This window comes from Pteropus medius, unplaced genomic scaffold, assembly GCF_902729225.1.
Source record: "Pteropus medius unplaced genomic scaffold, Ma_sr-lr_union100, whole genome shotgun sequence".
Taxonomy (NCBI): Eukaryota; Metazoa; Chordata; class Mammalia; order Chiroptera; family Pteropodidae; genus Pteropus; species Pteropus medius.
In genome coordinates, this window is record NW_024344377.1 from 1,897,295 (window position 1) to 1,916,442 (window position 19,148).

Consider the following 19,148-nt stretch of genomic DNA (forward strand, 5'->3'; position numbering starts at 1 on the left):
ATTGCTGTCCCCTCCAGTGTGTCCTAGGGCTTGTTGGGCAGTTCTCGCTGAGCTGGGGCTGCTACCAAGGCCACTGACAAAGAATCAGTTGAACTCAAGACGTTGCTCCTTGCCTTCAGTTCACTTCAGTAAGTAGTGCGTGAACATCTTCTGTGTGGTAGTCGAAGTAGTATTCCTTGGTCCCACAGAGGCACTCAGAAAATGCTGGTTGAGTAGATGAATGAACTTACTTCTGATTGGTTTCTGGATATCACATGATAGTTGAACCAGTGTACGTTGAAACTCTATATTTTTTTTTATTTTTTATTTTTTTAAATTTATTTTTTATGCCTACAGCACCTGGTATTCCTAGGTGGGCTCCCATCCAAGTATTAACCAGGCCCGACCCTGCTTAGCTTCCGAGATCAGACGAGAACGGGCACATTCAGGGTGGCATGGCCATAGACAGAACTTTATATTTCATGGTGAAATTATATTAACTGGAGGTCTTTTCCTGGAAACCTATCTCATATGGCAAAAATTTCAAAAATTTTTCTGAGAATAAAAGAGAGTACACTAGAATAGAAAACCAAACATTAAATAGAAAAATGCCATAAATTTCCTTGCTCAAGATTTTTCTACATGGGCTTTGATTTTTTTTAGGCATCTTTAAGGGCAAATTTAAGATATCTTTGTGCCAGATCAGTCTTCCTTTAGCGAGTAGTGGTATTCATTCTTACTCCAGGGATCTTTCAGCTGTGTTCAAAATCGGGGTCATCTGCCTTGACGATTTTCACTACCCATTAGATGTGCATGAATGCTTCAGAAAATGTTTGAATGGTAAATCCTGGGGTGGATTAGTTTCCATGGGAATGTCAGCCTGTTTGATGTTGGCAGTCATTGAGTTCTAAATAAAAATGTCAGTTTGGGTTGTCACAGTGGACCAGTCCTCCCTCCCTCCAGTAAGAAAGATTGGAAAAGCAGGAGTCTCAAATTGAACTGACATTAAGTAAGGGCTCACATTAAAAAAGTAACTCTTGATTCTGAAATGACTGTTGCAGTAGTCAATAAATATTAACTAATCTGTGGAAATGAGAAGTTTGGGATTCTTTACTTTTCCTTGTGAGCATTTTGATTAATGTGTTACTGAAAGTCTTTTTGTTGGATAATTAGGATTTAAAATATAAGGAAATTTCAAAGTAAACAGTTAACATATTAACATCTCAGTTTTTATCAGTTTCTTCTGTAGTAAAAACGCAGAAATAAAGTCCTTTCTTATTCCTATCACACATACTAAAAACATTTACCTTACCATAAATCTTTCCTCAATTACTTAGGCTTTGTAAAGTTCAAACTTTTGTCATTACAGTGCTTCTAGTTTTAAGTTGCAAATATTAAGGCAAACTTTTTTGCTTCTTTTGAAGCATTTCAGTTTCTAAGAATTATGTTATTGAGAAATAATTTCTTGATTCGTCCTTGGTTTAGTAAATTGCCGAAGAAGTATCTTAATTCATTATGTCGACTAGAACGTGTTACTACATTGTGATTGGGTTTTAGCATGGTGTACCATAGAAGCAGTGTCCAGTGAGAAAAACCCTGAACTGGAAGTTGGGAATTCCAGGTTTTGGTTCTTCTTAGCATTTTCCTAAATTGGCTTTGTGTCCCTTAATCACCCTGACCCTCAGTCTCTCACAAAGTAAGATTCTCGGATGAAGAGGGCCCACAAAGCTGAGTGAATTTAGTCAACGTTTTAACATTTTTTTATAGCTTTTTTTCAAACTCGAGTATTATAAATCGGGCCAGCACACTTCCCCAGCCTACAGCTTGAAACAGCCCCTCAAGCTTTGTCTTTCACTGTGCTTTCGTAGGTTCTTGAGCAAGCTGACACTACTTAGAGCAGTTCTCCTCACGTTTTAAATGAAAGTGTTATCCTATTACCTTGCGTATATGCATGTATTTCTTATTTTTTCCCTTAATATGATCTCAACTATCAATATTAATTATATCTTTTTAATAAACTAATACCTTCTGTTTCACAGAACTGAGAGGTAGGTAACTGAGAACTGCTTCTCATGTATAAACATTTTAGCAGACTGAGAAAGTGCATCAATACACACATCACAACTTTCTTAAACATCCTTTTTACACCTTCTCTAAGTGGCAGAGATGAACATGTTTGTTGACATGACCCAAAGATAATAGCCATTCTGTGGCATATGTAAATAAGGAAAAATATATAAACTTAAAATTATGCTCATCGTTTTAGTGTTCATTCTTACTTAGGAACTACATAGGAATCCAAATGTTATTCATTATATTTCTAGATTTACATTAATTCACATTTTGAAATTATGTAAGAATCTTTGAAATTATATTTAAGCCATCATAAACTGTGATAAATAAAAATATCAGTTGCTCAACATTACTAATCATTCGAGAAATGTAGATCAAAACCACAATGAACTACCATCTTCACACCCGTTAAGGTGGCTAGTATCAAAAAAACAGAAAACAGTAAATGTTGGCGTGGATGTAGAGAAATTGGAACTTCTGTGCATTGCTGGTGGACATGTAAAATGGTGCAGCCTCTATGGAAAAGTGTTGTGGTTCCTCAAAAAATTAAAAATAGAACTGCCATATACCCTTCGAGTATATACACAACAGAATTCAAAGTAGGGACTCAGGTAGATACTGTATACCAGTGTTCATAGAAGCATCGTTTACAATAGCCAGAAGGTTGAAGCAACGCAAATGTCTTTTGGCATATAAATGGATAAACAAAATGTGGTATATACATACAATGGGATATTATTATTCAGCCTTAAAAAAGAAAAATATTCTGTCACATGTTACAGCATGAGTGAACCTTAAGGACATTATGCTAGGTGAAATAAGCCAGTAAGAAAAGGGTGCAGATACTTATGATTCCAGTTATTGGAGTTACCAGGACTAGTCAGATTCATAGAGACAGAAAATCGAATGAATGGTTGGCGAAGAGGGTAAAGGGGATCAAATATATGGTGACAGAAAGCTCCACAATGTGAATCTATTTCATGCCACTGAAATGTACACTCAAAAATGGTTAAAATGGTAATTTCGTTACATATATTTTAACAAAATTTAAAAAGATTTTTAAATGTCACAATTATAATTCAGTTTAGTTGAACACAAATTTATATTTTTCAAAATTTAAGCATTATCTAGGAATAATATTAACTTTAAATTAGTAAACTATTCTCCATTAAAAACTGATATTATTTTTAAAAACCCATTCATATACTTAATGCTAATAAATTTGAGAGAAGACAGTCTTTTTTCTTAAACCAAAATTATTAAACCAGTTGATTTATCTTAAACATGGTTCTGAGCTGGCAATTTCTGTGAGGAGTTTCTTTTCTGTGAATTTGGAGAATATTTGATTTATATAAATGCTTATTTCTAGAAATAAATTTTCCAGAGCTCCTCTAAAAGACGTAATAGTGTGATTTATTAATAACCTCTAGAGGTGGAAAATATTTCACATAGGAGAAGTAAAGACTTTTCTGAATTACAAATTCACAAACAGAGAGAGAGAGCTCTTAGCACCAGTTCTACGACTTCATCTATAGATCACAAGCAAACACAGAGCTCATGGGTTTAGACCTCAAAGAGCTGTTCTCCTATTCGGTAAATCTGACAAACCAGATTTTCTGGCCTTTCTCGTTCAGCGCAGCCTAGATCTCCATCATCTGTCCAACAGAGATCATAAACAAAACCCAACCATAGCTGCCACTAGTGGGGATAAGTTACCCATTGTAGGAGAACTGGAAATAAAACAAAAGCACAAATTTAATAGAAAGAAAAAAGCAAAGTTAGAGCTCTTGCTGTATGGGAATCTCTTTGAAAATCAAGAAAAGATAAGAGGACATGCTGAGCTTAACAGATTGTGAGGGCGCTTCTAAGTTGACTTAGCTCCACCTGGCGAGTTCACTTGAGCTCCTTGGTGAGTGATCCAAACTGTTAAACTATAATTTTCAAAAAGGTAAAATCATGACCTTCATGCAAATAGAGCACAAACAGATGTCAAATTCTGTTTGACTCATTAATTAATGCAGGAACCAGTAAGAAGACATTAAAACTGGTACAAGGAGCATTTGAGAGAATGTTGATGTATGTATATACATATGTGATGCATGTGATATATACACACACCATACACACACACATGCATACATATGTACACAATGTGTACATATTTAATAAAAAGTCGAGATGAAATTGCTGTTAGCTAAAAACAGCTGGTTATTCTCCTACAGGGCATTAAACTAACCTTTTGGGTGATTTGTTTCATTGGGCAGAAATTTGTAAATTTAAGCTCTGCCTCAACTAAATTGTAAAATAATCCAGTCACTAGAAAATCAAGCCCAGAACTGCACTGAAAGACACCCAGTAATTTTTCATATGATTGGGATTATGCATCCCATTTTATAGTGATATATTATTACTTAATTTGGAGAAATGTTTATAATGTTATTAAAAAGTCTTGGTAAAATAGTTTTAAATTACTACCTAATAGCTCCTCATAGGAATGTACTGTAGTTAGTTTATTTTATAGTTTTATTTAATTTGATTCTTTAGTGTACTGATTGTCTGCCAGAAAATTAGGAATTGATTACATTTGATTTTTAAATCATATACAAAACTATGTGATATATTAACCATGAGTGTTGCTATTTGCATTTTCTGCATTAAACTTATTTATTTCTTATTTATAGACTTATTTAAATTTTCAGATTTAGTATTGGTTTTTGTTTTAAAAGATATAATGTAGATTTTGAGGCGGTAGTAGTTTAGCACACTTTTGGGTCTATTTTTAAAATGAACCCAAAGTTTAGTGCAGTCTTTCATGAAGCTTTAACAAAAGGCAAAACAAGTTATTGTAAAACAGTAACTTCTAATCAGGTGCTTAAAATGATTACCTTTGGGGGCCTCCATTAACTGTTTGAAAGAAATTCGGGACACAGGTTGTCTAACAGGAGATTTTTTTGTGGACAGTTGTGATATGGGGGAGGTGCTTTGGGGTGCCTCAGAAGGGAGAACACACTCTGTTCTCTGAAAGCCGCCGAAGCCTTTCCCGTGCCCGGCTTCGAACCCCGGATTGGGTCCCCCCAGTGCTGCCCCTGGTGCCTGGCGTACGACTCTCCCTCCCCGCCTGTTCTGAGTCTTTACAGTGTTCGTTTTAAGCATGATGGAGGTACGTGGAGGCAGGTGGGGCAGGAGGCCAGCGTGCTCTATCGGAGTAAATGAGCGCTCATTTGCGGAGCAGTTGGACTGGAAGCCTGAACTGGCCAGTTAACGTTGATGGCGTTTCTCCACGGCGCCCGCTATCCTATTGTACTCGTTAATCTCAGAAGCCATGTCGTCCTTCCCCAGTCTTTCAGACGTTTCTTCTTTTGTACAGTGGTGAGCTTTATTATGTTTTTCCTATTAGCAGCTAAATCCTTAAAATCGAGGACCTTTTGAAAAGTAACTTTCCTTATTAATTCTTTCACATACCCAAAACTGTACAAACTGCAGGCACGAGAAAGGTAAGCTATTAAATAATGCTAATCACATCATGGACTTATTTATGAGGAAATTAAAGCTAGCTGCTGTTTGTTTATGAGCTGCTGATACTATTTCATAGACATAATCTTTTAGTCTATGCCATTCAGACCCCTTACAACCAAAAGAACTAAAACTGACCCTCATTGGCTCCGTCTGCGGAGTGCTGCTTTATTTGTACGCTGTCATGTGTTTCTCATGGCTACCTTTCAGGGTGATTAGTAGTATGATTCCTGTTTTAAAAATGCAGAAACTGATACTTTTTAAAGGAGTTAAGTTATTATCTTGGTCAAGTAAAATAGCTAGAAGGTGTACTAGGGCTCATATCCAGATATTTGACTCCAAATCCTGGACGGTTTAGTCCGCTCCCTTTCTGTGTGCAGCCGGCAGTTTAGAGACTCTTCTGCCTATATTTTAAAAGTGCATTTACATGAGTGGTTTTCAGAAGTGTCCCTGTAGGCCTTGGTGGTCCCTGAGGCCTTTTCGAGGGATCCTCAAGGTCAAAATTATTTTATTAGCCTTTTCACCCTCAATCTCTTATGCGAGTACGTGGGGATATTTTCCAGAGGCTACATGATGGCAGCACATTAAATGCAGGTGTGAGAGCTCCTCCGTTTAGCCCTACGTTAAAGCAATTTGCAAATATGTAAATCAGTGCCAATTTTCTCACTAAATTTTTTGGGGGTTCCGGAAAATAGCTGTTTTTAAACAAAACATGTTAACATGTAATGAATGGGTTTATTGTTATTTTTAAGTAAGTTAACATTTTTCGAAGCTCAATTTTAATATGTAATACAATAAATATCTACAGATTTAGTCCAACAAGCAAAAGCTCTTTGGGGTCCTCCGTACAACTTCTGAGTGTGGAGGGGTTGAGACTGTGGAGCTGGATGGCTGCTGGTCTACGTGGTGTCTGTGTCGTGAAGTGGTGCCACTGTTCTTTCCCCTTTCTCAAATCACGTGCGGTTTTCCTGCACAGTCTGTAATTATCTGATCTTCTGTGTTTGCAAGTGACAGACGAGTGTTAACAATTAAAAGGCCTTAACCAAGAGGTCGAAGAAATATGCAGCAATCTCAAGTATTGAAGTAGGTTTCTCAGGGCGGTAAATAGAGAGCAGCTAGTGACCTGGAGAGGCCTCCCTAATCCCCGGGGACTGAGCGCCTTGGAGGATTGAGAACAGGGACTGTCTTAAGATGTGGCTCTTCTGACCTAGTGAGGGAGTGACCAATCTATGTTTGCTGACAGTTAAATATACAAATTTGCAATCAAGATAGTTTCTAGTTGCTACTCATGAACACATTTGTAATCAACAGATACCCAAATAATAGCTTACTGAAGCAGGTGGCGTGATCAAGCGCAGGAGTCTGGGTTTTGGGAAAGTCAGTGAATGACTTGGGGAGCCTTACCACGAGTTCTGCTGATGCTGCCGCATTCACAGATTTGGTTATTCTTTCCGTTCTATCTCCTTTACTTTGTCCCTCCAGCTTCCGTGTTCTGTCCACGTTTTAAGTGTTAAATAATATGAATTAAAGGATTGCATTTGAGGGAAAGAAATCATATTAGGGCAGTTTTATGTCCACTGGAAAGATAGAACTGATTCAGTAGGGGGTGTGTGTGTGTGTGTGTGTGTGTTCATAGACTAACATCAAACATGTTAGTTAAGTCAGTTCCGTTTATGCTATTGGAAACGTGGTAGGCACTGAAGTTTTCCCCGTATTTCCCAGCCAGAAGTGAGTGATCTGGGGTGGGGCTCTGGCTGCTCCGTCTGCAAGGAGATCTGAGAGAATCGATATTTCAAGTTCGCCTCTGATCCATTTCCCACAGCTGCTGAGTACCTGTTGAAAAACTTGAGTTTTGATTGACTTACTAACCAAACTGAAAATAGCAGATCATCATTATCAACCAATAGTGCTGAGACAGCCGGATGTACTCTCAGGAAAATAGCTCCTTATCTGCCTTTACTTGGGTCATCTTCCATTTTTTAAATCCGGTGGAGTTGTTTTGTTTTGTTTTGTTTTGTTTTTGTTTTTGTTTTTGTTTTTAGGTCAGTGAGGGCCCCAAAGGAAGAAAAGGAAATCATTTGTATTTTGCCTGAAAACATTGGTGAGGAAGGGAGTACAGCAAAGCAAGTTTTAAGAAAAAAAACAAGTTTAACCATACATCGAAATACTCTGTTTTTCGTGTTGCTGTGCTTACTGACTTGGATATACTAAGGAAATTCAAAAGTGAGTTTCTTTAAATGTGATCGGCCAATTTTCTTATAATAACATAAAAATAGCATTGACCTAGGGGCTAGGATGCTGGTTTGTGAGTCAGTTTATAACTCTGGTTTCATGATCATCGCATTGCTTAATTAATTTCTGGGTTTTAGGTTTCTTCATCTGTGACATGATGGTGGTCAGAGTAGATAGTTACGTGGCTTATTCTTTCCTAAGTAATTATAAGGCGGCCCGTATCTATGTACAGCGCTATGCAGATGGGGAAGGCCCCTGACTTGCACCGAGAGGTGGGAATAGGGCCTGCGGTAGGACAAGCTGGTAGGACAAGCTGGTCGTGACTGGACTCCTAGGAGCACAAGCCAGTGAGGTAAATGGAAGCAGGTTGCTAAATGGGAGGGAGGCCCAGGAATAAGGGGAAGGATGAAAAGTGGAAACTGAGACAGTAATTGCAGTTTTAGAAAACATTTCAAGCTGGTACAACAACTAGGGCTGATTTATATTTAGGGTTAAGAGAATGTATTGATTCTTTACTGAGAATATGCTTTTTGAGTCCATACTTACTGTGTCCTCAATAAATACATTTTTAAATGAATGAACGAATGATACACATTTTAGATTTAATGACCTAGGATGATGTACTGAACTGAAATCATGGAAGAATTTAGATTCATTTCAGAGTCATCTAATTAGCTTTCGACTTGGAGGTTTTCCGACATTTAACAGGCTCCCATCTAACGTGTCATGAACTCCCAGCTTATCCCTGTCTCCATGTCACCGCAGAGGTTGTCCTCCTGCACAATTATTTTTAAAGATGGAGCTGCATTCCTATGAGCCTGTGGGCTTACATTTAAAGATGGTTTTCATAGAATTCCATAATATATGGGCATTTGTTTCTTATTACATAGGTAGAACATAGTTTCTGCGACAGGTGATTATGCTTCAAGGCTATTAGCTATTTAGAGTATTGGTGTCAATTCAGGTGTTGTAAATATAACAAGTTAACATCCTTTCCTATTTCTTTTTGGTTAATGCTTCTGTTCGTTTACCTGTTGTACTCTTCAAACTATATCTGTTTCTAGAGAAGCGATAATGACCTTTTTAAAAGAGCAAAGCTATATGTGACAGCGAATGCTAAAACCTGGGTTTGGCATAATTTATTATTACAGTTGATGGAAGCTCTTAAAAGTTTAAAGATGTATTTATTGGCAGAACTACAGCGATGGAAGGTTTAGAAATCATTGATACTGCTATCGCCTTAGTAAATCCTCTCTTAGTTTTTGTTGTTGACTTTGGTCGCCGGTACGGTTACTCTTTTTAATTCCCATACAGTACTCTTTGGAAGGGAGTCACTGTGTGCAGCCCACACTTATGTGGTAGGGAGTTATGCTCCCCTGCCGTTAGGGTAGAGTATATATATAAACTTTTGAAGTTCTTGTGCATAGGAGAATTGTCTTCTTCATTTATTAATTTATTCAATCATATATATCAATATGGACTTGAATATTTATTTTATACTTTGGGTTATAACCCAATACTACTTTATTTTGTTGCCCAAATTATTTTGCCTTTGGCCCTTGGGAGTGCTTTCACTTGACTCCTGCACCCCTTCGATACACCCATCAATGTGGGTTTGTTTTTCGAGTACTTTCTTACTTTCGGGCACTACAGGATACTTCAGGCTTGTCTTACATATTTCCTGCTCTAGTCCTGGAATCAGCCATTTCTCCAAAGAGCCCTTGTTCCTTTTATTGCAGAATGGAGAAACTAAGGTATGGTGCTAGGTGTGCTGACTGCTACTGGGGTGTCACATATTTTAGGCCTTCTCATCTGACAGAACAAAGAAATGTGTATGTATACTGACCCTCGTGTGAATATAACGTATGGTATATACATACCCATAAATATTTCTATGTGTAACTGTCTGTGTCTGTATTAAGCCGAATGTGAGTTCTTACTCAAGTCTCCAGTTCTAATCCATTATGTAGCCTCTTCCCCTTTTTTTATCTGTCAATTCCCGCTCCAGCAGTGAGAAATCTGGCTCCTATCATCCTCCATCCACTGACCTAGTTGTTCAGTTCCAGTATACACCTGTATTGGTACCAGGACTGTCAGCCTGTAGTGCTTGTGGGGAGCAGCTGGTCAGGTAGCCTATAGCGCTTATGTACAGACAGATTTCCTGTTGCCGTAATTCTTACAGACCCCAAAGATCACTTAGGTCAGCACGTGTCCTTCCCCCAGCCTTTTCCAGTGAGGTTGTTTTGTACATTTGTAACTCACATTCCCTTGTCACCGTCTGCATTCCTTCCTGGGATCCCATAACTTCCTAAATGATTTTCTTTTAATTTGCATACATTAAGGTTCACTCCCGTGCTATATAGTTCTGAGTTTTGACAAATGCATGTCTATGGTATTATACAGAAAAGTTTCACTCTAAAAGTCCTCTGTGCTTCATCTCTTCATCCCTTCCTTGATCCCTCCAAATTCTTGGCAGCCACTCATCTTTTTACTGTTTCTGTAGTTTTGCCTTTTACAGAATTAAAATTCATTTACTGTAATTGAAATCATACAGTACATATGTAGCTATATTTTCAGACTGGCTCTTTTCTCTTAGCAATATGCATTTAAGGTTTCTCCATTGTGTGTGCGTGTGTGGCTTGCTAGATTATTTTTTATTAATGAATAATATTCCATTGTATGGATGTATCACAATTTGTTTATTACCTATCAAAGAATATCTTGGTTGCTTCTAGTTTTTGTCAGTTATGAATAAAACTATTATAAACATTTCATGCAGGCCTTTGGGTTTTTGTGTGACCTAAGTTTTCAAACTAATTGGATAAATTCTTGAAAAAAGCGGCTGATGGCTGTTTTGTAGCTTAAGGCTATGGTTAGCTTTGTGAGAAACTCCCAAACTGTCCTCTAAAGAGTCCATACCGTTGTACATTTCCACCATCAGGGAATGAGGGTGCCTCCTGCTCCCGTCCTTGCCAGCATTTGCTCTTCGGGGCTTTGCATCTCGGCCATTCCCATAGTTTCGATGCTTCCTCGTTATTTCCTTCCTTTCAGTTCCCTGCCAGCAGGTGATGCTGAGCAGCTTTTCGTATGCTCATTTGCCAGCTGCACATCTTCTTTGCTGAGATGCCTGCTCAGATATTTCGCCCTTTTTAAAATTGGGTTGTTTGTTTTCTTATTGTTGAATTTTAAGAGTCTTTGTATTTTTGCATATTGGCCTTTATCAGGTATGTATTTTACAAGATTTTCCCCAGTCAGCGGCTTGATTTTTTATTCTTTTAACAGTGTGTTTCACAGAGCGGAAGCTTCCCATTTTAATGAAGTCCAGCTTACTTATTTCCTTCATGGATTGAGCTCTTGGTTTTGTATCTAAAGTCATCCCCAAACCCACGGTCACTTAGATTTTCTCCTATGCTATCAACTAGAAGTTTTATAGCTTTGCCTTTTATATTTAGGCATATGATCTATTTTGAGTTAATTTTTATTGCAAGATATAGGGTCTTTGTCTAGATTTTGCTTTTTTTTGCATTTGGATGTCCAGTTGTTATAGCATCATTTGTTGTAAAGACTGCCACTTTGTCTATAGAATTGTCTTTGCTCCTCTGTCAAAGGTCAGCTGACTGCGTTTCTGTGGACCCCTCTCTGTGCTCTTTATTCTGTTCCAGTGCTCTGTCTGTTCTTTCACGGATATCCCACTACTTTAATTATCGTAGCCGTATAGTAAGCATCGATGTTGGGCAGTATCAGTCGTCTAGTTTTGTTGTTCTTTGATACTATGTTGGCTATTCTGGGTCTTTCACCTTTCCATATAAGCATTAGAATCAATTTTGTATGTCCACAAAATAGTTTGGTTTGATTTTGAGTGAGGTTGCATTAAATCTGTAGATCAGTTTGGGAAGAATGAGTCTTCTATGCACATGTAATATTTTCCCATTTATTTACATCTTTGATTCCTTTTGTCAGAATTTTGTGGTTTTCTTCATATAGATTCTGTACTAATTTTGTTAGATTTATACTTAGGTATGTAATTTTGTTGGTGGTTTTATAAATGGTATCGTGTTTTTAATTTCAAATTCCAGTCATTGCTGGTTATATAGGAAAGCGATTGACTTTTATTTATTAACCTTATAGCCTGTGACCTTGCTATAATTGCTTATTACTTCCAATTTTTTTGTGTTGTTTCTTTGGGATTTTCTACATAGTAAGTCATGTCATTTTTGAACAGACAGTTTTATTTTTTCTTTCTTAATGTGTATGTATACCTTTAAGTTCCTTTTCTTACCTTATTTACACTAGGTAGGAGTTCCAAGATGATGTTTAATAGGAGTGATAAGAGAGGGTATCTATCATTGCCTTGCTCCTGATCTTAAGAGAGAAAGCATCCAGATTCTTCTATTAAGTGTAACGTTGTAGAATTTTTGTGTGTATTCTTTATCATGTTGATGGAAGTTTCCCTCTGTTCCAAGTTTGTTGAGAGTTTTTAGTCATGAATGGGTGTTGGATTTTGTCAAATGTATTTTCTGCATCAATTAATATGATCATGTGATTTTTCTTTTAGCCTATTGTCATGGTGGTATACATTAATAGCTTTTTTTTTTTTAAATTGCCTTTCTAATGTTGAACTAGCCTTGCATACCTGGAATAAATTCCACTTCATTATGGCATATATACTATTTATACGTTGTTGGATTTTATTTGCTAATATTTCGGCGAATATTTTTGTATATTTGTTCATGGCAGATATTGTTCTGTGGATTCTCTACCTTGTAATTTTTTTTTTCTGGTTCTGGTATTAGCAGACCTACTTTTTTCATTTTCTTTATTCTCCCCAGATTTTGTCCATGTACATTCTCTGGGATTTTAACTATGTGAAAATGATGCACGTTTTGTTGTATTCACTTAAATTGTTAATCTCTAACATCCTTTGAGATAGATTTTTTATGCTGCTTCATAGGTTTCATTCAGTAAGTTACAGTTAAAATCATATTACACTTTAAAATGAGAAATACCACTTCACTGTTTACCAAAAAAATGGTTATACTTTGAAATCTCTAAATATCTTCTGTGAGATTGTCATTATATAAAGATAATGATAAGGAAATAACTTTTTTCCTTTGGCTAGGAAAAAAGGAACTCTTATCTAGAAAAAATAATGGGATCAGATCCCTTATCAGTGCGGGGGTGATCGCAAAGCAGGCCTGGCTGGCAGTGTGGGGACAGTTCTGTTCTCACCGAATCCTTTCCTTTTACATTCTCCATCTTTTCTCATACACCATTTCTTTCCCAGCATTTGTGTGGAACACAAAATATATAGTTTAATATTTACTTATCCTGTAAGCTTTATAGTGCCTACTGGCAGATTTTAAAACAAGTTGAAAACTTCAGTTGATTTCTCTTTTTCATTCTTTTGTTTGGTCAGTGTTTCTGCAAGTAAAAAGTTTTGTAGGGTGTGGCTACAGAAGATGATGGCAACAAGGAGGAAATTTTAGGACTTGCTAACCTGAGTAAAATAAAAGTATAATAGATTAATTATTAAGATTTTTTAATAAAAGAGAAAAATGACAAACTGTTCGTGTTTGTGTGCCCACTTTTTCATAGGCAGAGAATCCTCCTAATGGACCAGCTTGTGGTTATGGCTCCTTTCATCAGCAGTATTGGCTCGATGGGAAGATCATTGCTGTGGGGGTGATTGACATCCTTCCATACTGTGTATCGTCTGTATATTTGTACTACGATCCTGATTATTCATTTTTGTCTTTGGGTGTCTACTCTGCACTACGGTAAGATTGCTTTCGACAGTTGTAATGGGTCACATAGAATTTCCAGTAATTCCTCATTTGATTATGTTTCATTATATAACAGTGGAAGTTCTATTCCATAGTACATAATGATTTGTTGCTATTTTAGTAGTCTTATAATTTAGTATTTGTAAATAACCACTTTTAGACTTGAGGCCAATGTCCGATGGTAATTCTTTAGCTTTTTAAGGTATCCGTCTAAGTCTAATGTATTGGAGAAGTGATTGCTCTGTGTGGGATGTTTTAATTGTTTACCTCATGCATTTATTTAAGCTCCCTTGTCAGAACCACTTAATGTTCCTTAAATGTTATATTGTTTATATTTTTTTGGTCAACGTTGTATATATATTTTTTATAAAGGTTAAATGAATCAGATATAAATGAATTAGAGCAGTGTGAGCCTGTTGGAAGAAAGATGCAGTTATATACAGCATGTAGAACAGAACCAGGAGGTCCCTGACTCTGCTTGACTCGGACCCTCATCAAAGGATGATTTCCCTTTTCTGTTTATGGCTGCAAATATATGCAACACAGCAAAAATGCTTTTAGATTATCCTACTGGTAAAGGGATGGGGTCTTATTCCATGAAAACATTTGATTCTCTTTGTTTTCCTGCTTATTTGTGTGTATATGTGATGAGGCGGTGGGGGGGAGCATTGAGCATACTTTTTCTGTTGTCTGGGAGGTCAGGTCTCTCTTTTTCTCCCTCTTTATCATCGTGTCGTTTTTTTTTCTCTTTACTTTTTGCAGTCTCTCTGTGTGATGTTTTCACATCATGGTAAAAAATACTTGGAGATTATATTTTCTATTGTTTATGTGCTTTTTTGAATTATGAAAGTAGAAGAGTTGATATTCTTTAATCCCCATTCAACTTTTATAAAATCTGGTCCATAATTGATTCTTTTTGTGTGTTTCAATGACCCACAATATAAAGAAATTCTCCATCTTGGTATTTTCAACCCAGTCTGTCTCTTAATGCCAAGTTATAGCAAATTCACAGTTATACAATGTCCACAGCTGATCTCTGTCAATCAGTCTTTTATTTTTCTTATGTATTTCATTGCATTTCTGTATAGAACTAAAAATATTCATGACTCTTGATGGTATTACTGAAAGTGGAACTGATAATTCGAAGCATTCACATTTTATAACTCTAGAGTATTTTCTATTTATTTTAGAAAAGGTACTCTTTCTTTGTACTATCATCAGTTAATACTTGGAAATGATTGCCATTTTCATGTTTTAATTTTGTATCTTTCACTTTACAGTGTGTAGCTATGGATTTGTGTAGACTCCTCAGATAAATATTAAGTGATATTTATTCCTACATAATAAATCCCATCCTATGTATGAAATATCATTTCATGTCTCAATAACTAAGAAATACAGAAATACTACTGCATTTGAGATAGTAAATAATCACTTCCCAACAAAATTAAAAAGAGTTCTGTTTAACGTTTGGTTTATCTCTTGAAACTTCTGGAGCCGGAGAGCTTCGGGGAAGTAGCAGGGGAGCCAGCGAGCGCGAAGGAGGGGGCCGGGTGCCACCGCACTGCAGCCTGGTCGCTTCCTCTTAGTGTCCTTGAGACTGTGCATTGCAGAGAGGCCAGGCAGCCGGGAGATCAGCATCTCAGAGCAAAATTGGGAGAGAAGGTTACAAGCAGCCAGTTCCATTACGGATTTTAATGTTGTTTCCCCTCCATTTCTTCAGTTTCTTAAGCTGTCATCTAATAAATGTAGACTTTAATGGAATCTAGTCTGCAGATTTAAAAAAGGTTTGAGTTGAAGATCTCGAGCATGGCATTTCTTTTTCCTATTTTTTTAGAAGGACGAACTTTTAGAAATGTAATTAATTTATTTAGCAGAGGTTTACTTGAGCCCAATCTGTGTGTCCTGGCACCATTCACAGAAGTGAATATGACAGACGTGGTTTTTAGCTTTGTCAAAACAGACTAGGTAAATTAGAAAAACCGACAACATAATTTTAGCTCCTCTGATGTGCTGTGACAAAAATAAAATCATGGTAGGCATGAGGCCCTCTCTGAACAGGTGACATTTGAGGAGCCAAGAAAGAAGAAAAGGAACCAACTACATAAAAAATCCGAGGGTAGAAATCTAGGTGCAGGGGAGCTAGTCCACGTGCCCTGAGGTGGTTGGAATAAAAAGAAAGGCCTTAGAGGCTAGGACTTGAGGTCAGATGTGGACTGTGTCACGCAGGGACTGTGTGGTGTTGGTTAGGGGGCAGATGGAGCAGGGCTTGTAGGTCCCAGTGTGAGGGTAAAGTTTTTGGTTACGTTACCTGATCTGATTAATGAATAATAACAAGAAACCATATTAAATAGATCTCTTTAATTTTATGCTCTTTGAATTTTTAGATCAACTACTATGCCCAAGAAAGTGTAAAACCTGAACTCAGATGCTTTTTTTTTTTGATCTTTTTAATAAAAATCACTTTACATTATTTTTTAAAGTTTTTCTTTCAACACTTGGATTTTTTTTTTGATAGCTTAGTATCAGATTTTATCAAATACTTGTCATCATTACATAGTAATTTGAAAATTGAACTAGATTTAACTGTATCTTCATCTTTATTCTTCTTTTGGCAGAGAAATTGCTTTCACTAGGCAACTTCATGAAAAAACATCTCAACTCAGCTATTACTATATGGGTTTCTACATTCATTCATGTCCCAAGATGAAATACAAGGTAAAGTCGATTTTGTACATGTGTCTGCTGTAGATTCAGGTTATGAAAATTAGTGCCTTCATAATTTCTTATATTAATTTAACTTATACATTTCTAATGTAAATCATGCATTATTTTTAAATGTGTCTTAAACTTTTCATAGACTCTGGCTTGTTCATTGCCTTGAATAGTGCCTCACACTTAATATTTGTTTAGTACAGGTTAATCTACAGTAATCAACCAAATATCTAGAAATCCCAGCTAATCTGGGTAAATGTACATGTTTTTTTAAGGGACTCCTGAGGAAAATCAATTCAGAAGTCAGGAAATTAGAGGAAAGTGTTATAATTCTCCCACAAGAATTAAAGCTGAATAATCAACATAGAAGAAGTGTTGCTGGTTTGAAGGGACCCAACATAAAGTCGAAAACAAGGAGAAAGTTGACATTTGTAGGAAGAAGACAGGAGTGTAGAGTCACAGTCTAATCAGTTGGCTTGTGTGTAGCTGTAGTCATGTTTATCGAGTCATGTTTATTGAGTTTATTGAGTGCGTAGTCATGTTTATTGAGTGTGTCTGTGATTAATAATGTAAATAACAATGTAAATATAAATAGCAATCAGTTTATATACAGAGTATATGAGTGGTATTCTAAGAAGTTTCGGAAACAAAATAAGTTTATAAATTATTAATTTTAACTTAAGATTTTGTATAGTGTAGTCCAATGTTAGATTGTTGGGAATGGTATCTAGTAATGTTTGCTGGCTTTTTCCAGTGTTTTAATATTCTCTATAGGCTGAAATTCTTTTCAGTACTAAACTTGATATCTTTGTCTTATTGACCAATTTTTAAGATGATTCATATTAATGAATAGAGAGTATAAAGAATATTGAAAGTATTTTAAGAATAATTTAAGATTTCGGAAATCCCAGTTTCTTATTTCCATATCCTGAAAATTAATCTTTGTCGGGAATTGGGAAACACTATTGAAACCTACAGCCCAGAGTAGGAGGGGAGGGGACTTGATGTAACCATTCAAACAAAACTTAAAATTTTTCCAATATATTGTATTCATATTATATTTTCTTGGGAGAGACAATTCTGAAAATTCGTAGAACTAGGGACCAGCAAGAGAGTAACTCACAGAAAAGGAATTGCACACTACTGTAAAATCTCTCACTTTTAGAATTGAATGAGGGTAACTATGAGAATAGTTAAAATTTTTCTTTAGAGCATAATTATTTAAAGCATTAATAATGTCATATTTTTTCCACACTTCAAAATCTACATGGGAAAATCTACAAAAATTTTTTCTATCTGGTATTAAGGGAAAAAGGAATGTATTTAAAAATAGCAGCACTTTTAATACCTGAGAAGGAGCAGTCACACTTGACGGGGTGCTTTCGTAAGCACTGCACTTGTGGGCTCTGCCCCGATGGGGAGGGTACAGTCTCGGGTCTGTGTAGGTAGTTGTGATGCACCCAGTGATACTTAACTGTCTGGAACTAGGGTGCTGTTCCATTTGGACTTCTTGTGTAGATTTAGACATGTTAATGTTACAACCTTCATAATAAAATATATTTATTGTATGATGTAGAGCAAATTGAAGTATTTAACAGCAGGTCTGAGAGACACATAAGAGCTGGTTTTACCTCCTCTTTTACTGTAATGAGCTGTCGTAAAGGCAGGCTGAAATGACGAGTCTGTCTTTATGTGTAGGGAGGACGATTTCCAGAGGTGGCCATCCTCAGTTGCTCTGACCCTGTATGTGCACGCTGTCCCCTCCTCCAGAGGTAGATTCTTTCCCTCGCCCCAGGTTGGACTGGCCTTGTGACTTGACTGACTAGTAGGATGCCATGGACTTCAGGCCCAGGCCTTAAGAGGGCTGGCAGCTTTCTCTTGCTCTGTCTTTGGAGCCAGCCATCATGTGAAAGGCCCAGGCCCCCTGCTGGAGAGGGAGGCCACCTGGGAGGCCTGCAGCCATCTTGGGCTGTAGCCAACTCACAGAATCACGAGGAATTATAATTATTGTTTTAATTAGTTGTTTTAAACCACTAATTTTGGGGGTGGTTTGTTACTCAGCGGTGGATGACCGAAACACTTGGTGTAGGAGAGAATTCACTGGGTACAGATACAGATTTCTGTGTACAGGGAAGCCATTCTGTGTTAAGCTGCGCAGACTCATGTCTTGAATTGAGCTGAGCTGAGCTGAGACGTGTCCGATGGCTCAACATGAGAGAATTTTGGTAAAGTCGCCTGATTTCTGTATGCAGTCATGCCTAGAGATGTGCCCACTTGGCTTGTGAGAATTCGTCCTTATAGGCATTTTATACCCTCACTAGAGCCTACAAGACATTTCCTAACATGGTGACAAATTTTGATTTTTGCTTGTCTTGCTGATGGTGAGCACTGCAAGATGAAAATTGCCGTGTGGCCGTCTTAGTCCAAGCTGGTGTGCGGTGCAGTTAGCTCGCTTCTCAGTGCACATGGTGTGCTGGTTTAGAGCAGTTACAGCCTTGTGCTTCGTGGTTCCTAAAATGCATTTTCACTGAATTCTTTTGGTTTTGCTGCTGCGTGGGTACGTCTGTGTTAAATAAAGGTTGATTTACATTCACATTACATCGTCAGATATGTTTTATAGTCTTTGCTGTAAGACACGGGAAAGTCACAAAAGAGTGTAATGAGAGCTGGAAAAGAGAGTCATTAATGAAAGGAAATTGTCTCAATACGTTGTTATCATTGCTCACATTAAGTGTTACAATAATTGTGGCCATTCGATGGGACTTGGTGCTGTTTTAGCATAAATCACTTGTCAGTATGGGAACTCAGGAGCTGGCTGAAATGAATGGAAATTATGCTGTTAACTTGGAAGAA

The 19,148-nt window shown here is 37.0% G+C and overlaps 1 protein-coding gene and 1 pseudogene across 7 annotated transcripts in view; one reads left to right on the forward strand and one right to left on the reverse strand.

The window, feature by feature from the left end:
- ATE1 (arginyltransferase 1) overlaps nt 1-19,148 on the forward strand; it is a 201,465-nt gene that overhangs the window by 49,809 nt on the left and 132,508 nt on the right. For all 7 annotated transcript variants that reach the window (XM_039870810.1, XM_039870815.1, XM_039870814.1 and 4 more), the window contains 2 exons: nt 13,393-13,574; nt 16,199-16,298. In XM_039870810.1, coding sequence (XP_039726744.1) covers nt 13,393-13,574; nt 16,199-16,298 — 282 coding nt within the window. The remainder of the gene's footprint in view (nt 1-13,392; nt 13,575-16,198; nt 16,299-19,148) is intronic.
- Nucleotides 328-446, reverse strand: LOC120608901 (uncharacterized; annotated as a pseudogene).